The 23,711-nt window shown below is 41.0% G+C and overlaps 2 protein-coding genes across 4 annotated transcripts in view; both read left to right on the top strand.

The window, feature by feature from the left end:
- KCNAB1 (potassium voltage-gated channel subfamily A regulatory beta subunit 1) overlaps positions 1–23,711 on the top strand; it is a 176,997-nt gene that overhangs the window by 144,083 nt on the left and 9,203 nt on the right. The gene's annotated exons all lie outside the window — the stretch shown is intronic.
- On the top strand, positions 21,245–21,597 carry RPL13A (ribosomal protein L13a). The gene has a single exon (XM_070946448.1). It carries the CDS (start codon positions 21,245–21,247, stop codon positions 21,554–21,556), a length of 312 nt encoding a protein of 103 aa, XP_070802549.1. The 3' UTR covers positions 21,557–21,597.

Here is a 23,711-nt window from a genome sequence, read left to right as displayed (position 1 = left end):
ACACTGGGCAACCTTTCAAAAAATCTAATTGTCCTTGCTCTCAAATATATACTTGAAACATAGTTCTTTCAGGCATGAGCTAGTAGCTCGGAAGTCAGTTAAACGTTCAGTTCCATGTCTAAGGATAGTTTGCTGTCGTTCATCAATAATGATGTGTATTTGCTGGCTGCTTTTGGAAGAGAGATGATGGCTTGGGTTTACCCAGCATCATTTTTCTTGGTCTTTGTACCATAATGGAAAATAACAGAGGCTCCTAGCGTAATAGGTAATGCTGTATTTTTTTGTTGTTGTTGTCTTACCTTGGTGCACATAGAACTCAGGTGCTGATTGATTATGTTTATTTTCAGTAAATATTCCTTTGGCTAAAATATACTCCATGATATATTATGCAATCACCAGACCTTAGCAAAAGCAAATGCTAATTGCACTGCTTTTTGCTTTCATCTTTTGCAAAGCCTTCGTTATCCCTGCAATAGTGCTTTGCCAATAATAAATGCTTTGTGTGTTTATTTTTTTATTTTATTTTATTTTGAATTTGTATACCGCCCTTCTCCCTGAGGACTCAGGGCGGTGAACAGCCAAGTAAAAACATCAAGTACAAATATTAAAATACAGTTAAAATATACATATATAAATTTGGCCCCATTAATTAAAAACAATAAACAAAACACTTAAAAACACTTAAAAAAATTAGGCCAGCCCGGCTTGCTGGAAAAGGAAGGTTTTAAGGGCACGGCGGAAGGCACCGAGGTCTTGGATTCTCCTTATCTCTGGAGGCAATTGATTCCAGAGGGTAGGTGCCCCCACAGAGAAGGCCCTCCCCCTGGGGGTCACCAGCCTGCACTGTTTGGCTGATGGCACCCCGAGGAGGCCCTCTCTGTGGGAGCGCACGGGTCGATGGGAGATTGTCGGTGGCAGCAGGCGGTCTCGAAGATAGCTAGGCCCTATGCCATGGAGCGCTTTAAAGGTGATAACCAACACCTTGAAGCGCACCCGGAAGACCACTGGGAGCCAGTGCAGCTCGCGCAGGAGCGGTGTTACATGGGAGCGCCAGGCTGCTCCCGTCACTACCCGCGCTGCTGCATTCTGGACCAGTTGGAGCCTCCGGGTGCTCCTCAAGGGGAGCCCCATGTAGAGAGCGTTGCAGTAGTCAAGGCGAGAGGTGACGAGGGCATGAGTGACTGTGCACAGGGAATCCCGATCAAGAAAGGGCCGCAACTGGCGGATCAGGCGAACCTGACAAAAGGTCCCCCTGGTTACAGCCGTCAGATGTTCCTCCAAGGACAACTGCCTATCCAGGAGGACTCCCAGATTGCGAGCCCTCTCTGTGGGGGCCAACGACTCGCCCCCAATAGTCAGTGATGGAGTCAACTGACTATATCGGGATGCCGGGAGCCACAGCCACTCAGTCTTGGAAGGGTTGAGCCTGAGCCTGTTCCTCCCCATCCAGATCCGCACAGCCTCCAGGCACTGGGACATCACTTCAAGGGCATCGTTGGGGTGGCCTGGGGTGGAGATGTACAGTGTTATCATTTGTTTCTTAGAGATTAATCTTTTTTTAAAAAAAATACTGCTTTGACTACAGCATTCAATTAATGGCATTATTTTTTTCTGCACCAAATACCCCAATTAGGCATATTAGTTTCTCAACATGTAAATCTATCTGTGGTGCATTATTACATTTTAATATAAAAATGTAAAGTACAACTCATCCCTTTTGTACAAATTAAAACAGACACCAGTAGCATTTCCTAAATATTTGGTTTGATGTGATGTTTCTTGACGTTGCCCTGTGGTGATAAGGTTGAGAGCCTTTACTGGAGATGGGAAAAAGACTGCAAATTTGTTAGCAGAAAATGAGCTTAACACGTTTTGTGACTTGGAGCAAAATATAACCATTTTGCTCAACCAGTTATAATGAGGGGGGGGAGATACAATAGGGCTGCAATCCTGCCCATAGTTCAGGCTGTTTGAAATCCCATACCAAAGATAAGAGTAATTATATTCAGTGGCATTTGAACTACCTGTTCTTCCACAGAAATGTATTCATGACAATCATAACTGCATGTGCACAGTTCATTCTAATGGTTTTTCTATGAACATCACTTACAGAGACAGTTTTCACAGAATTATTGCTCCTCTTTAGTTGCTTGCAGGTGAATAAGAATTACGGGGATGGCCTAGGGATCATCAGACTCAAATCTTGCTCACCAGTGACAATGCAAATAATTCCTGGCATGGCTGGCCTCCCTGCTGTTGTGTGTTTGGCTAAATTTCAGGCCCATCTGTTTGCAGCAGTGCTAATCTCTTACAGTTGTTAAACTGTATCTTCTCCCTGCTTATTCTTAGTATCCCTAGATTACTTTTGTGTATTTTTGAAGACTTGTATTTTGAGATTATCTGCACTGTACTAATCTCCCTCTACACAGACAACCTCAAGTGTTACTTAACTGGGAAGCAGTGGAAAAAGTAGAACAGGCCAGATTGAAAAATGCAAGACAATTCACTCAGTCGAAGCAGTGACTAACAGGGGTACAGAATTTTATCCATATCTCTAGATGTATTGAAAGACATAAATAAGGATCCAACATTAGCCCCTTAGCTCAGCACCCAACAACATCCTCCCATCACACAGCAATCTACAATTGCTACAGCATATTGTAGCATATTGTACTCCATATCAGCCTAGTAACCAAACCACATCTGGATTTCAGCAGTCACAATAAAAACAAATATATAATCCATCAGAAATAACTACCCTGTACCCAAGTATATGCAAAACAGATAAGATAGCAGGTAGGAGTGAGAATAGCTAACCAACAGTGCTCATTTCATCCCAACTCCAGCACTGATGGTATTATTTAGTGGGGAAATAAAATGTTTGCCACCTGGATATAAGCTTCAAAATGAAATGTGTTTGGGTTTCTTCCTTTCTATTGCATCACAAATTCAAGGACGTCTAACATGAAATATTTGGGAATTAGTTTTTATTATTATTCTTACATTTTTAGGGTAGGAGGGTAAAGTTGGGTTTCCTAAGAAATGTTTTGTTTTGTTTTGTTTTATTTTGTATTGTTTTGTTTGGCATAGAACAGTGTTCTCTTTATATACATACAAGGTAGGATATCATGCTATTTAACACATTACCCAAAAAATGACATAGGACTTGGATTAGGTTAAAATAATTATATGATAATTTATATGCACAAATGAAAAAGAGTTTGTAATTTAATTTGCAATGTAGCACATCTCACCACAGTGAGGGAAATGAAATTCGGTGGGTATTCTACTATCTAGGAGATACGTTTTGATGAACAACAAAATCATCCATATTCTTTGGTAGCCCATGGCACTTCTGTACATCAGTATCTTCTTTTTAACAAATGTAAGAGGATTTCCTCAATCCACAGATAATTACTTAGGGAAAAATCTAATCTTCCTATTAGTAAATAGAATTGGTGACTCTTTAGGGTGCTTCATACTGCCAATAGGCACCTTGAAAGCAAATGAAGCATGAGTAATTGAAAAAGATTTTTTTAATCAAATGCTGGTTCTGAAAATGTTCTGAAGGCCCCAAACAATGTAATTTGTGCATAAAGATATATGCACTGGCCTTCAAGAAGAATATTTTTAAGTACTTAGTCATCAGGATAGGATCTATGCCAGACTGTCAAATTCGCAGCCCATGGGCCAGATGCATCACGCGCTGGCCACACCCGGTTTAGCAAAGGGGAGGGGGGGAAAGACACGATACGTCATATGACGACACCATGACGACACGAGTTTGACACCCCTGATCTATACCATCTTCATGCACACATTCTCTGCATCTATTTGCAGCTTACTGTAACTGTTTGACCAATTGCACAGCCTTGTTTTATGCTAATGCTCAAGCCCACCATGCTGTTCATCCTCAGAAGGGAAGATAAATACACATCATAAAATGGACGATGGAATGGGAATGTTTGTCAGCATAGCTTGCACATTTCTGCAGCTCTTGCCTTCGGTTATAGTGACAAGTATTTATGTGTCTAAGCACTGAAGGCTAAGTACTTCTATTTGAGTCACTGAACACACATTGAAATATTATCTGTCTCTGACAGCCTTCTGAGTTACCCATTAAGAGTCTCTCTGGACACTGCCATACTTGTTTACTCCTAAGTAAGCACTACTTTAATTAGACTTTTTTTTTTTTTTTTTGGCTCGGTGCGGCTGTCCTTTGTGTTAGTCTTAATTCCTGGAGATAGCCTGGACTAGTCCCTGCAGTTTTCTTGGCAACACTTTTTAAAAGTGGTTTGCCATTGTCTTCTTCCCAAGACTAACCCAAAGTCAGCCAGCTGCTTTTCATGGCTAAGGGAGGAACTAGAACTAACAGCTTCCTGGTTTCTAGCTTGGTAGCTTTAACCCAGTGGTGAAATGTAAAATTTGTTACTACCGGTTCTGTGGGCATGGTGTCAACTTGCAAAGCTTTCAAGTTGCCATGAGCAGGAGGGAGGGAGAACTGATAGAGCTGATTGATTTCCCTAACTAAAGTGCATTCCATACATTCTTCCTGACCGCAATTAGAAGGAGGGTGTTGGATTTCACAGCCAGCCAAAGTGGTTAATTGGAGAATGTGATTTATGACATGGCCAGAGAGGAGGGGAGAGACAGGGTCATAGGGGAACGTAAATCTACGTGGGATTAGTTCTAATTGCATCCGAATATTGCCGAAATGGTGCTCCTAATAAATGACTGTATTTCTTTTGAAGTTCGGCTCATGGCTCATGAATTAATTAGGGCATCTTTCGGAAACTTCACACATGGCTTGGTGGAGTGGGTGGCTAATGTGACTGGATGGACGTAGCCAACTTTTTTTTTTTTACTTTTAAAACCAGTTTTTCTACAACCTTGGCCGAAGAGGTTGTAGAAAAAAATGCTTTTAAAAGGCTCTGACGATCCCAGCTGAGCCGCGAGATCACAAGAGGCTTTTTTCTTTACTTTTAAAAGCATTTTCTCAGCTGAAGAAGTTGTAGAAAAAATGCTTTAAAAAAATAAGCCTCTGATGATTGCGTGGCTCAGCTGGGCATGGGGGGGGGCAGGGATGTTTGCTACCAGTTCTCCGAACCACCCACTGCCATCGCTACCGGATCAGGTGATCCGGTCCAAACCAGGAGCATTTCACCCCTGTTTTTAACCACTACACCAAACTGGCTCTTTTAATGAAACATACTCCCCGATATACAGTCAGGTCCAGAAATATTGGGACATCGACACAATTCTAACATCTTTGGCTCTATACACCACCACAATGGAGTTGGAATGAAACAAACACAATGTGCGTTAACTGCAGACTGTCAGCTTTAATTTGAGGGTATGTACATCCAACTCAGGTGAACGGTGTAGGACTTACAGCAGTTTGCATATGTGCCTCCCACTTGTTAAGGGACCAAAAGTAATGGGACAGAATAATAATCATAAATCAAACTTTCCCTTCTTAATACTTGGTTGCAAATCCTTTGCAGTCAATCACAGCCTGAAGTCTGGAACGCATAGACATCACCAGACGCTGGGTTTCATCCCTGGTGATGCTCTGCCAGGCCTCTACTGCAACTGTCTTCAGTTCCTGCTTGTTCTTGGGGCATTTTCCCTTCAGTTTTGTCTTCAGCAAGTGAAATGCATGCTCAATGGGATTCAGGTCAGGTGATTGACTTGGCCATTGCATAACATTCCACTTCTGTCCCTTCAAAAACTCTTTGGTTGCTTTTGCAGTATGCTTTGGGTCATTGTCCATCTGCACTGTGAAGCGCCGTCCAATGAGTTCTGCAGCATTTGGCTGAATGTGAGCAGATAATATTACCCGAAACACTTCAGAATTCATCCTGCTGCTTTTGTCAGCAGTCACATCATCAATAAATACAAGAGAACCAGTTCCATTGGCAGCCATACATGCCTACGCCATGACACTACCACCACCATGCTTCACTGATGAGGTGGTATGCTTAGGATCATGAGCAATTCCTTTCCTTCTCCATACTCTTCTCTTCCCATCACTCTGGTACAAGTTGATCTTGGTCTCATCTGTCCATAGGATCTTGTTCCAGAACTGTGAAGGCTTTGTTAGATGTTGTTTGGCAAACTCTAATCTGGCCTTCCTGTTTTTGAGGCTCACCAATGGTTTACATCTTGTGGTGAACCCTCTGTATTCACTCTGGTGAAGTCTTCTCTTGATTGTTGACTTTGACACACATACACCTACCTCCTGGAGAGTGTTCTTGATCTGGCCAACTGTTGTGAAGGGTGTTTTCTTCACCAGGGAAAGAATTCTTCAGTCATCCACCACACTTGTTTTCCGTGGTCTCCCAGGTCTTTTGGTGTTGCTGAGCTCACCGGTGCATTCCTTCTTTTTGAGAATGTTTCAAACAGTTGTTTTGGCCACGCCTAATGTTCTTGCTATCTCTCTGATGGGTTTGTTTTGTTTCTTCAGCCTAATGATGGCTTGCTTCACTGATAGTGACAGCTCTTTGGATCTCATCTTGAGAGTTGACAACAACAGATTCCAAATGCAAATAGGACACTTGAAATGAACTCTGGGCCTTTTATCTGCACATTGTAATTGGGGTAATGAGGGAATATCACACACCTGGCCATGGAACAGCTGAGAAGCCAATTGTCCCATTACTTTTGGTCCCTTAACAAGTGGGAGGCACATATACAAACTGCTGTAAGTCCTACACCGTTCATCTGAGTTGGATGTACATACCCTCAAATTAAAGCTGACAGTCTGCAGTTAATGCACATGGTGTTTGTTTCATTCCAACTCCATTGTGGTGGTGTATAGAGCCAAAGATGTTAGAATTGTGTCGATGTCCCAATATTTCTGGACCTGACTGTATGTCCCTCCAAATATTGTTCTCCTGATGAGTTTGAGAATACAGTTCCAAAATTTCAAGCTACTTGTTACTAATACAGTTTCCCCTTATCTGAATGTCTATGGACATTCTCAGTCATCCAGGTCGTGGTTGGCCAAAGGTGCTTTTTCAAAAGGCAACAGGACTTTCTTTGTTTTGCTTGAAGACATTTTGCTTCTTATCCAAGATGTTTCTTCAATTCTGACTGAATGGTTGAGGATGAAAGGATTTATATTCCTTGAGGGTACCTTGAGGGCACAGATAAACCACCAAGTGTCCTCAACAACTCTCAGAAAGAATGGTAACGACCACATGACTGAAAGGAATATAAATCTTTCTATCCTCCACCAGTCAGTCAGAACTGAAGAAGCTTCTTGGATGAGAAGCTAAATGTCTTCAAGCAAAACAAAGTTGTTGCCTTTTGAAAAAAAAAAAGCACAGCATCCACAGTTGCTGGAAACATATAGTCCTAAGGACATTATAGGTAGTCAACAACTTACAACAATAATGGAGCCTAGAATTTATGTCGTAAGTCATGGCAGTCATTAGTCAAGGCATCCACACGACCGATTTGATTCTACAATATTTTTTGAGGCAGTTGTAAAGTGAATCTGGTAGTCTTAAAGCAAACATGGCAGTCATAAAATGAGTCAATTCATGGGTGGTTTTTGTCAGAAACCCTCTGAAAAGGGCAGAAATTGGCAAAGATATCATAAATTGCAGTCCTGTGGCTGCAGAATACTATAACTGGCTATAAAAGTGAGCTGGTTGCCAAGCACCTGTCATGTGATCATGACCACCACAGAGAAGGCTCTCCTCCTGGGGGTCGCCAGCCGACATTGTCTGGCCGACGGCACCCTGAGGAGGCCCTCTCTGTGGGAGCGAACCGGCCGGAGGCTATTGGTGGCAGAAGGCGGTCCCGTAAGTACCCTGGCCCTAAGCCATGGAGCGCTTTAAAAGTGATCACCAACACCTTGAAGCGCACCCGGAAGTCCACTGGAAGCCAATGCAGCTCGCGCAGGAGAGGAGTCACATGGGAGCGCCCCGTCGCTCCCATAATCCCCCGCGCGGCCGCATTCTGCACCAGTTGGAGCCTCCGGGTGTACCCCAAGGGGAGCCCCATGTAGAGAGCGTTACAATAGTCCAGACGAGATTGTTATGTGTGTTGGACCTGGTCTTTGGATGTTAAGTGAATTTCGTTGTATGGGTATACTGTGTATACACATACAATGACAATAAAGTTATTATTGTTGTTATTATTTAACCAAACAACTGGTTGTTAAGCAAGGACAACCTGTAGGTTGATGAAGATAATTTGGAACAATTCCTTCTACCAGGTTTTCTTTACAGTTCACTGAATAAATTTTTCCCCATGTTAAACTGAAATATGCAGTATCAATAGTAAAGGATACATATAATTTGCCACTTGTGGTCACCATCTCAGCTTTTCTTCAGCTCATTGTTCATTCCTCAATAATGTTATTGTCTATTCCACAAGGAAACCATGAACTTCTTTAGATGAAATATAAAAGAGCTCTCTGAAAAAAATAGCAGATCCCACAGAGAGGTCTTTTGTAAAGTATTACATTTTCATCCTACCCCCACTAGGAATTCTTCCACTGCCTTCCTGTTACCTGACAAGCTGACTTGGAAAATGCATTGGTCTCAGTTGTTCAACCCTCTCCAGTTACGAATGAGGTTATGCTACTCCTTTTCTATTATGAAAATTGGTGCAGGACAAAAAGCATCGACTTCTCAACTGTGCTCATTATTTCCCCCCAAACCCAGAAGTCATGTGGCCTGGTCAATGGGCATGTGTCCACAAGTCTCAATTCAAACAAGATAAAATAAATCCCTTTATTAAAAAAAAAAAGTACAAAATTAGCCAAAACCCTTTCATCTTTTACCAACATAAAAATTATAGTTTGTCTAGGATGCATTCAAAGAACTGAGTAATTGCGAGCTATAAACATCTAAATCAAACAAGTATTAGAGAGGAAAATGCTCAGCCTCCAAATAAATGAACAATAAATATCCTATTAATAATTATCTAGTCCTTGGGAGTTTTTAAGAAGATGTTGGATAACCATTTGTCTGAAGTGGTGTAGGGTTTCCTGCCTAAGTAGGGGGTTGGACTAGAAGACCTCCAAGGTTCCTTCCAACTCTGCATTCTATTCTATTCTATTCTATTCTATTCTATTCTATTCTATTCTATTCTATTCTATTCTATTCTATTCTATTCTATTCTATTCTATTCTATTCTATTCTATTCTATTCGTTTTCCTCATTGTAGGAAGAGAGTAGGAGCAGCACAGTGGCCTAGCAGTAAAGACACTTGCCTCCCACTCAAAAAGTTGAGAGTTTAATTCTGGGTAGCAGCAGATGTTTCTTTCTCGGAGTGCAAAGAGAAAATTTCTGCTGCGAACTCCATGTAGGTGTCAGGAAGGGCATCCAGCCAGTAAATGCTCAGCTCCATCCAGTCACCCCAACTTTACCCCGAATGAAGGGATTACAGGGTTGTAAAAAGGGAGTTATTGTAGGAAGAGAATAATTTTAATTTAGGATGTCAAGAAACCAGGTGTCTAATAAAACCTTTTCTGACCAACAAATTTTAAAGGCATACGCTTTGGTGAACTGCATGATTTGATATCCTCATATTTCACTAATTAGGCTAACAAGATATGCCAGTCTACTCTGTTTTGAAGCCACAGTCTAATTTCAACAACAATAAATTCCATGGACCACTTCGTTCCCCCTTCATTTTGTGTTGTTCTGTATTTTACATTCAATCTTTCCTGACAGTTCATTAATTCAAATTTTGATCATTAGTCGAAATGTCATGCTACAAGAACTTCCAAGAATATATTCCTCAACTGGCTAAAAGGAAAGCCAATTACCATTCTCCTGAACAGCAATGATGTTAATTTTTCACAGTATCACATTGTTGGAATTCTTTTTTGATTAAATCCCACTACTATTAAAAAGTCAATTTCTTTTATTTCATTTCATTTTTTATTTATTTATTAGATGTCAATCTCATCTTTTCCCGATAGCTCAAGGCAGCTAACTAGAAAATCTTTTTTTTTCTTTTTTATCACCACAACACTAGGGATTATCTCAGGGATTGTTGGTCTAAGAGAGCATACCCTTCCATGGGTCTCCTTGGTCCTAATCCAGCTGCTTAACCAATACAGGTGGTCCTCATTTAACAATTGCCTTGGAGAACGACCATTCAGTTATGATGGTAATGGAAAAGTAATTTTGTAATCAATGACCTTATGACCTTTGCAGCATCTTTGTCTCTTGGTCTGGAATGGGACAACTCACTGCAACCAACTTGCCACGGTCAACTCGCCACAGCCAATTCAGCTGGCCAGTTCACCAGGGCCAACTCACTGCAGGACAACTCGCCATGGCCAACTCACCATGGGACAACTCGTTGCGAGACAATTCAACAATTCAATTTAATTTTTTTAAAAAAATATATTTTTAAATTATTTTAATTTTTGTCATTCACATTTCATTTTGTCCCTCCTTTGGCATCCTTTCTATTCAACTATTTCTTCAACATTAGTGTAACTCGTGTCCCGCAGTGAGTTGTCCCATGGCGAGCTGACCATGGTAAGTTGTTCTGTGGCAAGTTGGCCACAGTGAGTTGGCCACAACAAGTTGGTTGGGGTGAGTTGGACGCAGCGAGTTGTAGACCCTCTTCCAGTGGTGAAATTCAAATTTTTTTACTACTGGTTCTGTGGGCATGGCTTGGTGGGCGTGGTGTGGCTTGGTGGGCGTGGCAGGGGAAGGATACTGCAAAATCTCCATTTCCACCCCACTCCAGGGAAAGGATATTGCAAAATCCCCATTCCCACCCCACTCTGGGACCAGCCAGAGGTGGCATTTGCCAGTTCTCCGAACTACTCAAAATTTCCACTACCGGTTCTCCGGAACTTGTCAGAACCTGCTAGATTTCACCCCTGCCCTCTTCGTTCACATGTTCACCATTACAGTCAGTTGGTACATGTTGTCCTGTGTGTGACCCATTTTCTTTTTGCCCCCCCCCCCCCGCAAAGCAGAATCATTGCCTAAACAAGCTGTCTCCTCCTGAACTGCTTTTCTCCTTAGCACAGCTCTTCCCTAAAATGTGCTAACTGCAAGTTAACAAGCTCAGTTCTGTGACCTTAATTAGCCTTCACAGCTGTTGCCTGAAATTGACAAGACCTAATCAGTTTCACATTAAAGACTTTTGTTTGCCTCCTAAGGCAAACAGTCAGCACTAGCACATTCTTTTCAGTACGTATTCCCTATTGTGTGACTGTTTATTGTCTTGTAATCCCTTCCTCTCCAAAGAATGTAAATACAAATATCAATTCTCTTCTTGCTAATTATTCCAATGGTGGGCTGAGCCTTTTAAAGGGTAAGAGTGGGGGTGGAGGAAAAAGGGCTACAAGATTTATCTCTTTACCCAACCTCTTATGAGTTGAGTTCCAGGAAATCTTTCTGCCATTTGGGCTCACCCAGCCCAAATGGGTGAGCCCAATGAGTCATATCTCCAATGAGCCGCGGTGGTTAGAGTGCAGTACTGCAGGCTACTTCTGCTGATCACCGGCTGCCAGCAGTTTGAATCTCACCAGGCTCAAGGTTAACTTAGCCTTCCATCCTTCCAAGGTTGGTAAAATGAGGACCCAGATTGTTGGGGGCAATCTGCTGACTCTGTAAACCTCTTAGAGACAGCTGTAAAGCACTGTGAAGCGGTATATAAGTCTAAGTGCTATTCCTATTGCTATATCTTTCTGATAACGGAAAGCAAAGGAAAGTTAAATAAAATCATAAGCTCAGTTGCAGTTATGTGATTTTTTTCCCACTTAGTGACCTCTTTGCTTAACAACCAAATTGCCATTACCAATTGCAATCACTAAACCAAGACTGCTTGTATATCACACAGGCTGTATAAGCTTGCAGAAGAATTAAAAGATTGCATGTTCAAGCCAGTCTCTCAAAATATATATTGTTTTGTAACGAGCCGAAATATTACAAATGTGACCAAACCTTAATGATTTTTTTTTAAAAAAAAAAAACAGATAAAAGTGGGATTGGGAGATATCTCTGAGTATCTATATTATAAATTTCAGTTGCTTTGCGGGGGGGTTTTTTGGGCCAATCAATGTCTCGCAATTCAGTCCATCTTACAATACTGTTGGCTAGAAAAAAAATGGATGAGGAAATCTAGAAAAATATTGAAAACTCAAGATAACATTCTCTTGATGTTTTGAGAATGCAACTCTAATGCTTGATGGGGAGTTTAAGAACTCAAAACATTTGAGGTATCAGGCTAGAAGGAGTCCTTTTTTAATTTAGCAAGCATAATTATATTAGTATAATTATGCCTGTTATATTTGTAAGTACAAGTTTGGTTCCTATTATCGTACTGGCAATGCTTTATTGATTAAATCACAATTGTTCTGTTTCACAGATGTTTTACAAACAGTAGTTGTGGGGTTCATACAAAGCCAGGGGTGGGCTTCAAAATTTTTAGCAGGGGGTTCTCTACCTGGTTGCTGAATGGGCGTGGCCATGGTGGGTGTGGCCTAGTCAGCCCTGAACTTACCTGCATCCAAAATGGGCTGCGTGGGGACTCCTGGGAGGGGTCGGGCAGGGTGGGTGGGACCAGCCAGGAGTGGGATTTGGAGGTTCTCTGAACTGCACAGAATCTTAGCTAGAGGCTCTCCCAAACCCCTCCAAACCCCCAGCTGTACAAAGCCTAAGCTAAAACAATTCAATTTGCTGGAATTTCTCCCTTCTCTGGCAAATTCAGACACACACACTTCACTTTTATATCCATAATTTTATTTTGTTCATTTTACTATTTACTTTTGTAATATTAAGTGGATGCAAGTTGGTCAGGAACTTGCATCCTCTTAACATTAACTACTGGTCAGTAGTATGTGTGACTTTGATCATTCTCAGATTTCCTCCTCCCCCTTTCTTTAACTTTGTATTATTTTCAAGCACCAACTCTTGATTTCCTCCTTCTTAATGATAGGATTCATGGACCAAAAAAAGGGGCTAGCTCAGGGATGTTGTGATAACTGTATCAGCGGAGAGGCTGTAAGACAATCTTGGACCCAGAAAGAAGAACTAATGGAGGACAAAGCCATTGTTCACATCCTAAATAGACAGGAGAATAACTAGTTTGTGGGAAGCTAACCTTTCACAGACTCATATTAGGAAAATGAAGAAGAAAATGCAAAGAACTCCACATGGTGTTTGTGATAATTACACCTCTCGCATCATTGTCTTTTGGAAATGTTCCTACTCCATGACTGCTGATGTGAGCAATGTTGCTATGATTCCCTTGCAGTGGAGAGGAGCATCTGTGTAAGGTCTTATTTTCTATTGTGTGAGGGAAATATTAATGGCATCATAATTGGTACTGTTTTAGAGGTACATGTAGGTTTTTAATGAAGCTTGGGAGAATAGTTTTTGTCTATGTTCAGATTGCTCTTCTTTTTCAGACATAATAGTTCTTACTCCCATTATCCTGTCCTTGACGAGACAGCTTTATAGCTTTATATCCCTGTAAAGAATGCTGGGTGAATTGCCCGATTCAATATTTCAGGGTTCAGAAGTCTAGATCTGTGATGGTGAACCTATGGCATGTGTGGGCATGTGCGTCATCGCCATCTGCTCTTCTGGTTTCTGGCATGCACATGCACTCTGGCCAGCTGGTCTTCGCGGGCGGCGGAGCACCAGAAAATGGCCCCAAAACTGGCCCAAAAAAGGGCCTGAAAACAACCCAGAAAACGGACCAAAAACGGCCCTGAAAATGGCCCAGAAAACAGCTGGAAAATGGCCAAAACCAGCCAAAAAACAGGCATGTGCGTGCCGGCCAGCTGGTCTTTGGGTTTCTGGTGCTCCGGCGTGTGCACATACATGCACATGCATGTGCGTTCCGGTTTGGGCACTCGGTGCCAAAAAGGTTCGCCATCACTGGTTTTGATGTTCTCAGATGATGGGGACAATTGGAAACACTGTGTTTCATCATGTTAAGATATATACATGGAACATTAAGGTGCAGATATTTCAGGTGGTCCCATGGAACAACCACTTGTCCAGCGATGGTTTGAAGTTACAGCAGTGTTAAATGAGGAGGACTATGACAGATCCTTGCGGCTGTCATAATAATTCTGCAGTCGCACGATAGTGATTCAAGGCTTGCAGTTGTGATGTTGCAACATCCTGCAGTCACAAGATCGCTATTTGTAATCTTCACTACCAGCTTTTGGCAAGCAAGGTTAATGGGGAAGCTGGCAGGAGGTCTCAAAGGTCAATCACATGTCTGCAGAATGCTGCAACTACATTGGATTTGCCTAGCGATGACAACTGGGACAGCCACAACTGCATGTCCCTGCCACCTTTTGGGATGTTTTCTTGACTTTTCGGCCTATGTCTTGGTATTTTCTATCAAAACTTATTCAGCCTAACTTTTTGATATCAGTCACACTCTCTTAAACAAAGTTTAGTGTTGGTCAATTTACTTATACTTTATCATCTCTGGGCTGCCCTAATCCAAGGAACCACTTGATGGGAGCAGAGTGTTAAGAGTATTCTTTACCTTTTTACTGCCCTCTATTGGCTCTTTGGATTTTTGCAGCCCTGATATGGTGGCTGTACATTATTTGAATCATTCCTTTCATACTGGATCCAAAACGTATTTTATGTTATACTGGTTTATGTTCTAGCTCGGTGATAGCTAGTCTTTTTGCCATCGCATACCAAAAGCAGGGAGAGCGCGGGGGGGTTGCACACTCATGTGCCCACACCCATAATTCAATGCCCCCCTGTGCCCCAACCCCCGCACCTGCATTTCACTAGCTCAACTGAGCGTTGCCCTAGCTCAGCTTCAGCATGCATGTGTGCGCCAGCCAGCTAATTTTCGGGCCTTCTGGGCACACTGGAAGTTGATAAATGGGCCATTTCTGGTGTCCGGAGGGCCTCCGGGGGGGAGGCCATTTTCGCCCTCCCCAGGCTTCAAGAAAGCCTCTGGAGCCTGGGGAGGGCGAAAACGGCACACACACACACACACACACACACACACTCGGAGGCCCTCCAGAGGCCGGAAACGGGCTGTTTCCCAACTTCCTGTGAGCCTGGAAGGCCCGAAAATCAGCTGGCCAGCGCATGCATGCATGCTGGAGCTGAGCTAGGGCAACGCTCACATGCCCACAGATATGGCTCTGAGTGCCACCTGTGGCATGCGTGCCATAGGTTCGCCATCACGGTTCTAGCTGGAGTTTCAAAGACTCTTCATTTTCAATCAGTCAGTCAATCAGCTGGTTAGCTTTTCTACGTGACTTCCAAATTTTCTTTCTGTTATGACAAAGATCCAGTGCTATACTGGAACTAACTTTGCCTTGCTGGCAAAGTTATCAGGGATCATGTTCTAGCCGTGAATGGAGGCAAGTTGAGTAGGAGAAATGATGGCCTTAGGCAATCTCCCAACTCTTACACATAATGTTTAAGCATATATACCTGTATGCATATGTGTACATGTGTGCATATGCATACAGATGTGTACCTAAACAAATTCTTGTGTTAACATGTTGATTGCAAATGCTGTTGCCTTCTTCCTAATAAAAATGTAAAGATTGTGGTTGCAATCATTAATGCTCTTTGTTTGGAGTAACTCTTGCATTTCTCCAAAAGAATATGTATATTAACAAAAAACAAAAACCTAGAGCTAATTCATTGCCATCCTACCATTTGTAGAGTTTCCATGACAACTCTATACTTAATGTCATTCTGAATGCATGATAAACAAAGTTCCAAAGTTACAGTCCTTTGGATAAATCTTTTTTTTAAATGAGGAGAGGTTGGGGTGGGTGGGTGGGTGGCCATTTCTTTATTGTGCTGATTTATACCAAACCTTTGCAATTAAGAGCCATGCTGCCTAACTTCATCAACAGATAATCTGTAACAATCAGGTGTTGAGTTTTCTACTAAGATAATTGAGTGAAATTCCTTAAATCTCATTCATACCTCTAGGACAGAGATGGAAGGAGGCAAGAAACACCAGAGCCTGGATAGTATCTCTCCTGTGTAACAAATAACTCAGCAACAGGGCCGGATTTTCCTATAGGCTAACTAGGCTTCAGCCTAGGGCCTCAAGATCAAGAGGGGCCTACATTCAAATTGTTAGCAAAATTAAAATTACACTTTCACTATAGGTGAAAGGGCCTCATAAGTGGAATAGCCTAGGGCCTCTTTTCATCTAAATCCGGCCCTGCTCAGCAATGAGATTTGATTTGCTTGTAGGATAAATTGAGTTAGCCTAGCTCAGGTATGCGTAATCTGCCTTCCCTTTTCAGATTTCACAGAGTAGTAGAGGATCAAATTTGCAGGCCTTATTTTGTTTGTGGCTTTTTACAGAACTTGCTTTGCCTTATTTTGTTTGGGCTGGGGGGTGGGGGTTCAAAAGAAAAATAGGAGCTTCAAGCTTTGCAAGAACTTTAAGTTCCCATTTTATCCCATGAGGTTCTCCATCCTTTCTCTTTGCAATGGCAGCTAGCTCCATCTGCTTTCTGAACACACACATTCAATATGTAATGAAAAGACTGATGAAAACTGAGAAAACTCTCTTGAAGTGGCAGATGTTTACACCAACACAAACGTACAATTTACATCCTACTCTCTCTCTGGATGTCTTTCACGCTAGAACCCTTAAGTCAACCATTGTCTCTGACCAGGCTATATTTGAAGATATGGTTGCTGCTTACAACTATATATCACTATTATTTTGTTTTATTGCACCATTGCATAGTTTATAACTTTTCAGGGGACGCTTTCATAAAAGTTCAGTATAAAATGAGTGGCTACATAAATATTGCAAATACAATAAAAAATAAATAAATAAGATGCAACAAAGGAGCCAGAACCAGAATATTTATAAGATCCAAATTAGACTGCTATTGTAGGTTTCTGATTCTATCTTTTATATAATTGTATGCATGCATGAAAGTATGTTTGTTTGTATGTATGTATGTATGTATGTATGTATGTATGTATATACTCCATTATATAAATGGATTTGTCACTCCATGTGTTTGCCTACTGGCCTTTTATGGCTTACTAAAGTTCTTCTGGGACCCCTAATATTCTCATATTTATTACTAAATGGGGTGATTATTAATTTGTTTGTGTATTTTTTACTATACACGTTTATCACCTATTCCTAATCCTACTATGGCTTATGTATATGGCACAGGAATGTGGTGGCTCAGTGGCTATGACGCTGAGCTTGTCGATCGAAAGGTCAGCAGTTCAGCGGTTCAAATCCCTAGTGCCGCTTAATGGGATGAGCTCCCGTTACTTGTCCCAGCCTCTGCCAACATAGCAGTTCGAAAGCACATAAAAAATGCAAGTAGAAAAATAGAGACTACCTTTGGTGGGAAGGTAACAGCGTTCTGTGCACCTTTGGTGTTTAGTCATGCCGGCCACATGACCATGGAGACGTCTTCAGACAGTGCTGGCTCTTCGGCTTTGAAACGGAGATGAGCACCACCCCCTAGAGTCGGGAACGACTAGCACATATGTGCGAGGGGAACCTTTACCTTTACCTAACCCTGCTGACCCTTTAAAGAAAGGAAGAAAGGGCCTGGTGGCTCAGCAGACTAAAAGCATTGTGATTAACACCAGCTGTCTGCAATTACTGTAAGTTCGAATCTCACCAGGCTCAAGGTTGACTCAGCCTTCCATTCTTTCTAAGGTAGGTAAAATGAGGACCCAGTTTGTGGGGGCAATAAGCTGACTTTGTATAAATATACAAAAGTATGAAGGCTATTGCTTAACGCATTGTAAACCGCCCTGAGTCTCTGGAGAAGGGCGGCATATAAATCAAATAAAAAAAAAAAAAAAGGACTTCAGCACACTTCAAAAAAGGAAATGAGTCCCTCATACCTTCCTCCCACACCCAAGATTGCCCACTTTAAGCTGAAACTACTTTGAAATGAAAGTTAGAGTTTATGGGAGAGATACTTCTGCTAATTGCGGTATCTAGGGTTACTTTGAAAAACAGGAAAGTGATTTGAAAGATATCAGCCTATTTAACACATACCTCACTAAAGATCTGATAAAAACTAATATACATATGTTTCGCATATTTGATTATTCATCCAAATAATTTTTTGAAGGGGTTAATGCCTAAAGGAACACAGCCTTAAATATTAAAAACCAAACTCTACTATGAAAAGAATCATGGTGATGCCAAAAAAAAAAGTTCTACTGTATTTATCCTCTGTGCTGTCAACCAATTGGTAATTGGTGATGATGAGTAAGACAGTTAGGAAACTGGGAAAGTTAAACTTGTTTTAGTTCTTTTCCTTTTTTAATGGAAAGTTCTTGGTATGAATTGGTTAGCTTTTTTAAAAAAAAATCATATTTCAATATACTGGTATTTATAGAACAGTGGAGGGGGTGAGGTTTACAATCATGCAATGTATGCCTCCCAAGTCAGTTCTCAAACTCTGCTGCTTAGTGATAAATCACATGATTTGCCTCCAGCTTCTGGCATCTCAGTTAAAAGGATGACAACGTGATAGTAGGCGACATGAAATCTTGGAAACCTATCCGAGAATATAGGCCATAGAGTAGATTAGATAGATATAGAATCAAACATAATGGCATTGAAGGACAAAGCTGTAAGCACCGTGAAAACTATTCTACACCTCCGGTTAATAAAGGAATCTAATTTGTCATCAAAACTGAAGTAATGGTCCATCTATCTGGGTTTCATTTTCACACTTATTTATGCCACCAGAATCAGAAAGACTCTTGGTAGTTTACAACAATAAAAACCTAGAAACAATACAGATTAAAAGCATAAAATGATTTCAGTAAAAAGTAAAATTAACAATAGCTATCGTTTTAGCCATCTGACAGCACAAGATAGTGCCAGCTATCATCCATTCCCAAAAGTCTTTTGGAATAAAGCAGTTATGACTGTCAGGGTTCCGACAGATGCCCTAATTAAATAATTAGTCTTGAGCCAAGTTTCAAAAGAAATCCAGCTATTTATTAGGAGCTCCATGTCGGCACATACCCAAATGAAGCCAACTCTGACCCCATGTAATTTACGGCCCTAATCATGACCCTGTTTCCCCCCTCCCCCCAGGGTGTGTCATCAATCACATTCGCCAACGGAGCCATTTAACAGATTGTAGAGATCACTCCCTTCCGGTTGCTATGGGTAACTCTGGGTGACAGCCTTGAGAAAGATACATCTGGAATGTGCTCCTGTCTTTGGCTGCCGTGTTGCTTTGTCGGTTTCCCATTCCCCTTGCCTGTAGCAACTTGAGAGCAGGCCAGGGATGCTTTGCGAGTTGACAATGACCTCCCATCAAAAAGAAACCAGATTTGGCACTGATCTACTCTCCAAAGAGAGAATATCATCACAGAAAAGCCAAGTCTTTCTTCACCTACCAACTTCATTACATGTGAACTGGGATCTGTACCATTCATATCTGTACCAAGTGAATCAGTCAATATCTAGAAGCTAACTCAAACGGGCTAGATCAATCATTTCTACAAAGAGAAGCCAATCCTGCAAGCACATGGGAACCAAGCCATTTATCACAATGTAGCAGCAGTTACATCTTGAGTAGTTTTCAGAAGTAATCCAGTGTGGAGTGAACTGCAGTAGATAATTAGGACATTGGTTACCCTCACCAGGTCTCTGATTCCAGTTAGGGCTGCAACTGAAACATCAGTGGAAGATAGGGAAACTTTCCCCAGACATGACTTCCATTTGGCAACTTAGCAGTAACTATGAATTCGAAAGGATCCTGAAATTGTGCATCTGCTTGTTCAGCATAAGTGCCTTCTCATCCAGAATGATCTCTGGAAAAGAGCAATTCTTGTTTATGTTTGGGTGCAATCTTAGCTTGTGTAATGGCATGTGGGAGATGGGGTGAAGAGATGCTGCCTAGACAACAGTCACATAAGAGACAGCATAGCTGGCAAAATTCTAACAAGGGTTTTAAATTTTATTAAAAGGAATTGAAGGAGTAGGTCAGGTTTAAAAAGAGAAGATAGAATCCATGAAACATGGATTCAAGGCAGGGGGGAAAAGACTCCTTAACAGTGAGAGCAGTTTTATGGTTGATCTAATAATTCAAAGATATAGTGGGTTCCTTTCATGGCATAATGAACAGACAGAGGTTATATAATCATCTGTTACTGATGCTTAATTGCGATTCCCATGCAAAGCAATAAGTTGCATTTGATGGCTTAAATAGCCTTTCCAAGCTCTATGATTTTGTCAAATGAAATTCATTCATGTTTTTTTTTTTGCATATCTAAATAAACAGGATTTGTACAAACCCACTACTGTGGTGTTTGTATAACTTGTATTTTCCTCAGTTCAGTTAGTTGCCTTGTACTTGAGGAATCAAAATCTATGCGCCAAAAATCCCATTTAACTCTTTCTACAATGCTGCCCTCTTGTGTTATGAAACTTTAATAGTTTTGCCACATGAGTAATGTTGCCACACTTTCATTTTTTGCTTAATAGGAATTGATTAATTAATAACGTTATTGTCATTGTACATGTATACATAGTATACCCATACAACGGAATTTACTTAACACCCAAAATGTAAATTAACCTAATCTCTTTTTTCTCCAACAAAATAAGTAAAAGTAATAATTATTAGAATAACTGTTGACCATCATCCATCCTTATATGTGTCCATGGCAAGATGGCAGATGGACCACACAATGCAAGTCCTGCCCTTTTTGTGTGTATATCGGTGTCACGCACACATTCAAAATGATGGGGTTTGCAGTTGTGAGACCAACCCTCTTGTCTAAACAGTTTGATGCCCTTGTTGTTCCTGCTGAAACAACTGTGAGATGCAGTCTTTTTGTGATTTTTGGCATTGATTTCCAAGCTTTGAGGAGCAATATGGAGTAACAATGGTCTACCATCTGTCTTTGCAAGCCAAAGCATCATCTTTCATTTTTATTTTCATTTTTATAAAAGTAAGGATCTAGAAAGGATAACAGAAAGGTATGTATATTGTCTGCTTCAGGGATCAATTATCTTTTGAAGTGCTTCTTACCAATTTTTTTTAATGTTGTGATTGAAACATCAAGACCTGGCCAAATCATGTAAGATTTTAGTCTAACAATATGAGATTCCATGATATTTTACATGAGAACAATATTTTTGGCATTCTTTGGGGAAGTTTTGTGGGAGTTCCAACCTCACAAGGTGTTTTGCTATTCAAAAATTCATTTCAAGTAGTCCTCAACTTACAGCCATTCATTTAGTGACCATTCGATTTACAATAGCACCTAAAGAAATGACTTATGATGATGATGACATCCCTCCACTTTATGATAAGCGCAAGAGAAGGGTTGTCCCAGCTGCTCTGAAAGTGGTCAATCTCAAACCCACATGCAAGTTTGCTTATTTGGGCCCCCTTGCCCATGAGGTTGGGTGGAAGTATCAGGCCATCACAGCCATTCTGGAAGAGAAGCGCAAAGAGAAGGTCAAGGTTCATTATACTAAGAAGAAACAGTTTATGAAACTCCGAAAGCAAGCAGAGAAAAATGTGAAGAGCAAGATTTCTAAATACACAGATGTCCTGAAGCATTATGGTATCTTGATTTAAATGAAGGTCTAGGGTTCAGTTCACAATAAATAATACAATTTTTTTTAAAAAAAAATGATTTATGATTGTTTTTCACACTTATGACGGTTGCAGTACCCTTATGGTCATATGATCAAAATTCAGAAGCTTGGCAACTGGCATGTATTCATGCTGGTTGCAATGTCCCAGGGTCATGTGATCACCTTTTGTGATCTCTTCACAAGCAAAGCCAGATTCATTTAACAACTGTGTTACTAATTTAACAACTGTAGTGATTCATTTAACAGCTGTGGCAAGAATGGTAAAATGGGGCAAAATTCACAATTATTTTTCAATGGAAATTTTGGGCTCAGTTGTGGTTGTAAGTTGAAAACTATCTGTACTTTCTTGTAGAGAAGTTCATAGTTAGAATTGAAGAAATGTTTGGTGACCAGTCTGTAAATACCAGTTTACAACCAGGAAGGGAGGAAGGAATGAGAAAGAAACTTAAGATTTCCTTGATTTGATTCTTTGGCATGGGATGTATGGCAGTGAATCTTCGTTAGGTTTTCAACATTTGCTTGTTATATCCTACAATAATAAGTGAGAGATTATTCCAGTTATTCTAATGGTGCCTATTTCCTGATATGGCTTACCTCAAAGGGCTGACAAATATTGTCTAAGGGTGTTGGATTACTGTGTTGATGATGGGCCATTAGTTGTCTGATGGTGATTCTCTCTAGTTTTAGTGGTTGCTTGAAAATTATCTCTAGATTAAATTTCAGATTGAAAGTCCAGATGCAGTTCTCCATGAGATTTCTCCCAAATAACCATTCAGACAACAACTATTGATTGATTGATTGATTGATTGATTAGATTTCTATACTACTCATCTCACCTCAGTGATTCTGGTTTACAACACCATCATAAAAAACCATACAAACCCATGAATAAAAGCCCAGATTAAAAACCAGAATTAAGAACAAGTTAAACTTTAAATGAAAAATAAAAAAGCAAAAGGTTACAAACAAAGATTACGAACAAACATTCTAAAAGGTTAACAAGGCAGCAGAAATGACCTCAAGCCATCAGACATCCCCAGGGCTCTTAGACCCACTTGCTAATTGGCATAGTCAAGTCTTAACACTCTTCTGTAAAACCAGAAGAGTGGGAGCTGTGAGGGGTAAGATGATTCAAAGAGGGGGGCAAGCAGCTGAGAAGGCCCTCCTCTTAGATGCCACCAGTCATATTCCTTGACCTACAAGAAACATAGCACACCTCCATCCTTGACCTGGTGGGACAGGTCAATGCAGTTGGAATGAGACGGTTACTTAAGTGCCCAGGTTCCATGACATGAGGAGCTAGTAGAAATAATATTGAATAGATTTCCCCATCAGCAGTGGCTTTACTGGCATGCTGGGTCTCATTAAGGCTGATATTACTCACTACAACGCATTTTCTTTTTTTGTCCTTTCTTAAATTAAATAGTTGCAGGGCAATTAATCAGTATATGTGTCATTTCAGATGCATTATTATATTAATTTTACTGTAAGCAGATAACTTTATTGCAAAGTAAATTGTCTAGTACTGTAACAGCAGAAGGGATTTTTTTCCCTTATCCTTGTAATTGGAGTGGAGGCTAAGAGGTGATGACAACAGAAGAAGAGGTGAAAATGTGCAATATAATATGCTTGAACTATTTTACGGGGAGCTTCAGAATTAAAAGTAGAGACTAAAACAGAGAGAGATGAAAAAGTTAGTTATGTAGTTTATAGCTCAGTTAATACTAATATCTGGCTAAAGGGCTACTCCCTTGTTCTGTACAGCCTAAAGTCAAGAGCCTAAACCAGCACTGAGTGCCCAAACCAGAATGCGGGCGCGCTGGAGCCCTGGAAACTCGAAGGCCAGCTGGCTGGTGCACATGCATGCGCCAGCCAGCTGGTCTTTGGGTTTCTGGCGAGTACATGCATGCCAGCCAGCTGGTCTTCGGGTTTCCGGGGCTCTGGCACATGTGAAGATCAGCTGGCCGGCGCGCATGCGTGCACCAGAAACCAGAACAGCAGCAACCAAAGAGAGGGCTCTGTGTGCCACCTCTGGCAAGAGTGCCATAGGTTCACCATCACGGGTCTAAACTCTACCTAAATAACATGACTGTTCATTTCCATTCGCATAGTGAGTAGTTGGTAAAAGGCAAAAT

The sequence above is a fragment of the Pituophis catenifer genome, unplaced genomic scaffold (assembly GCF_029215685.1).
Source record: "Pituophis catenifer annectens isolate HBS135680 unplaced genomic scaffold, rPitCat1.0.hap2 SCAF_6, whole genome shotgun sequence".
Taxonomy (NCBI): Eukaryota; Metazoa; Chordata; class Lepidosauria; order Squamata; family Colubridae; genus Pituophis; species Pituophis catenifer.
This window is presented reverse-complemented; position numbering and strand designations above follow the sequence as displayed.

Coding starts and splice junctions, on each gene's coding strand:
- RPL13A (XM_070946448.1), top strand. CDS start 21,245: ATGACTTATGATGATGATGACATCCCTCCACTTTATGATAAGCGCAAG.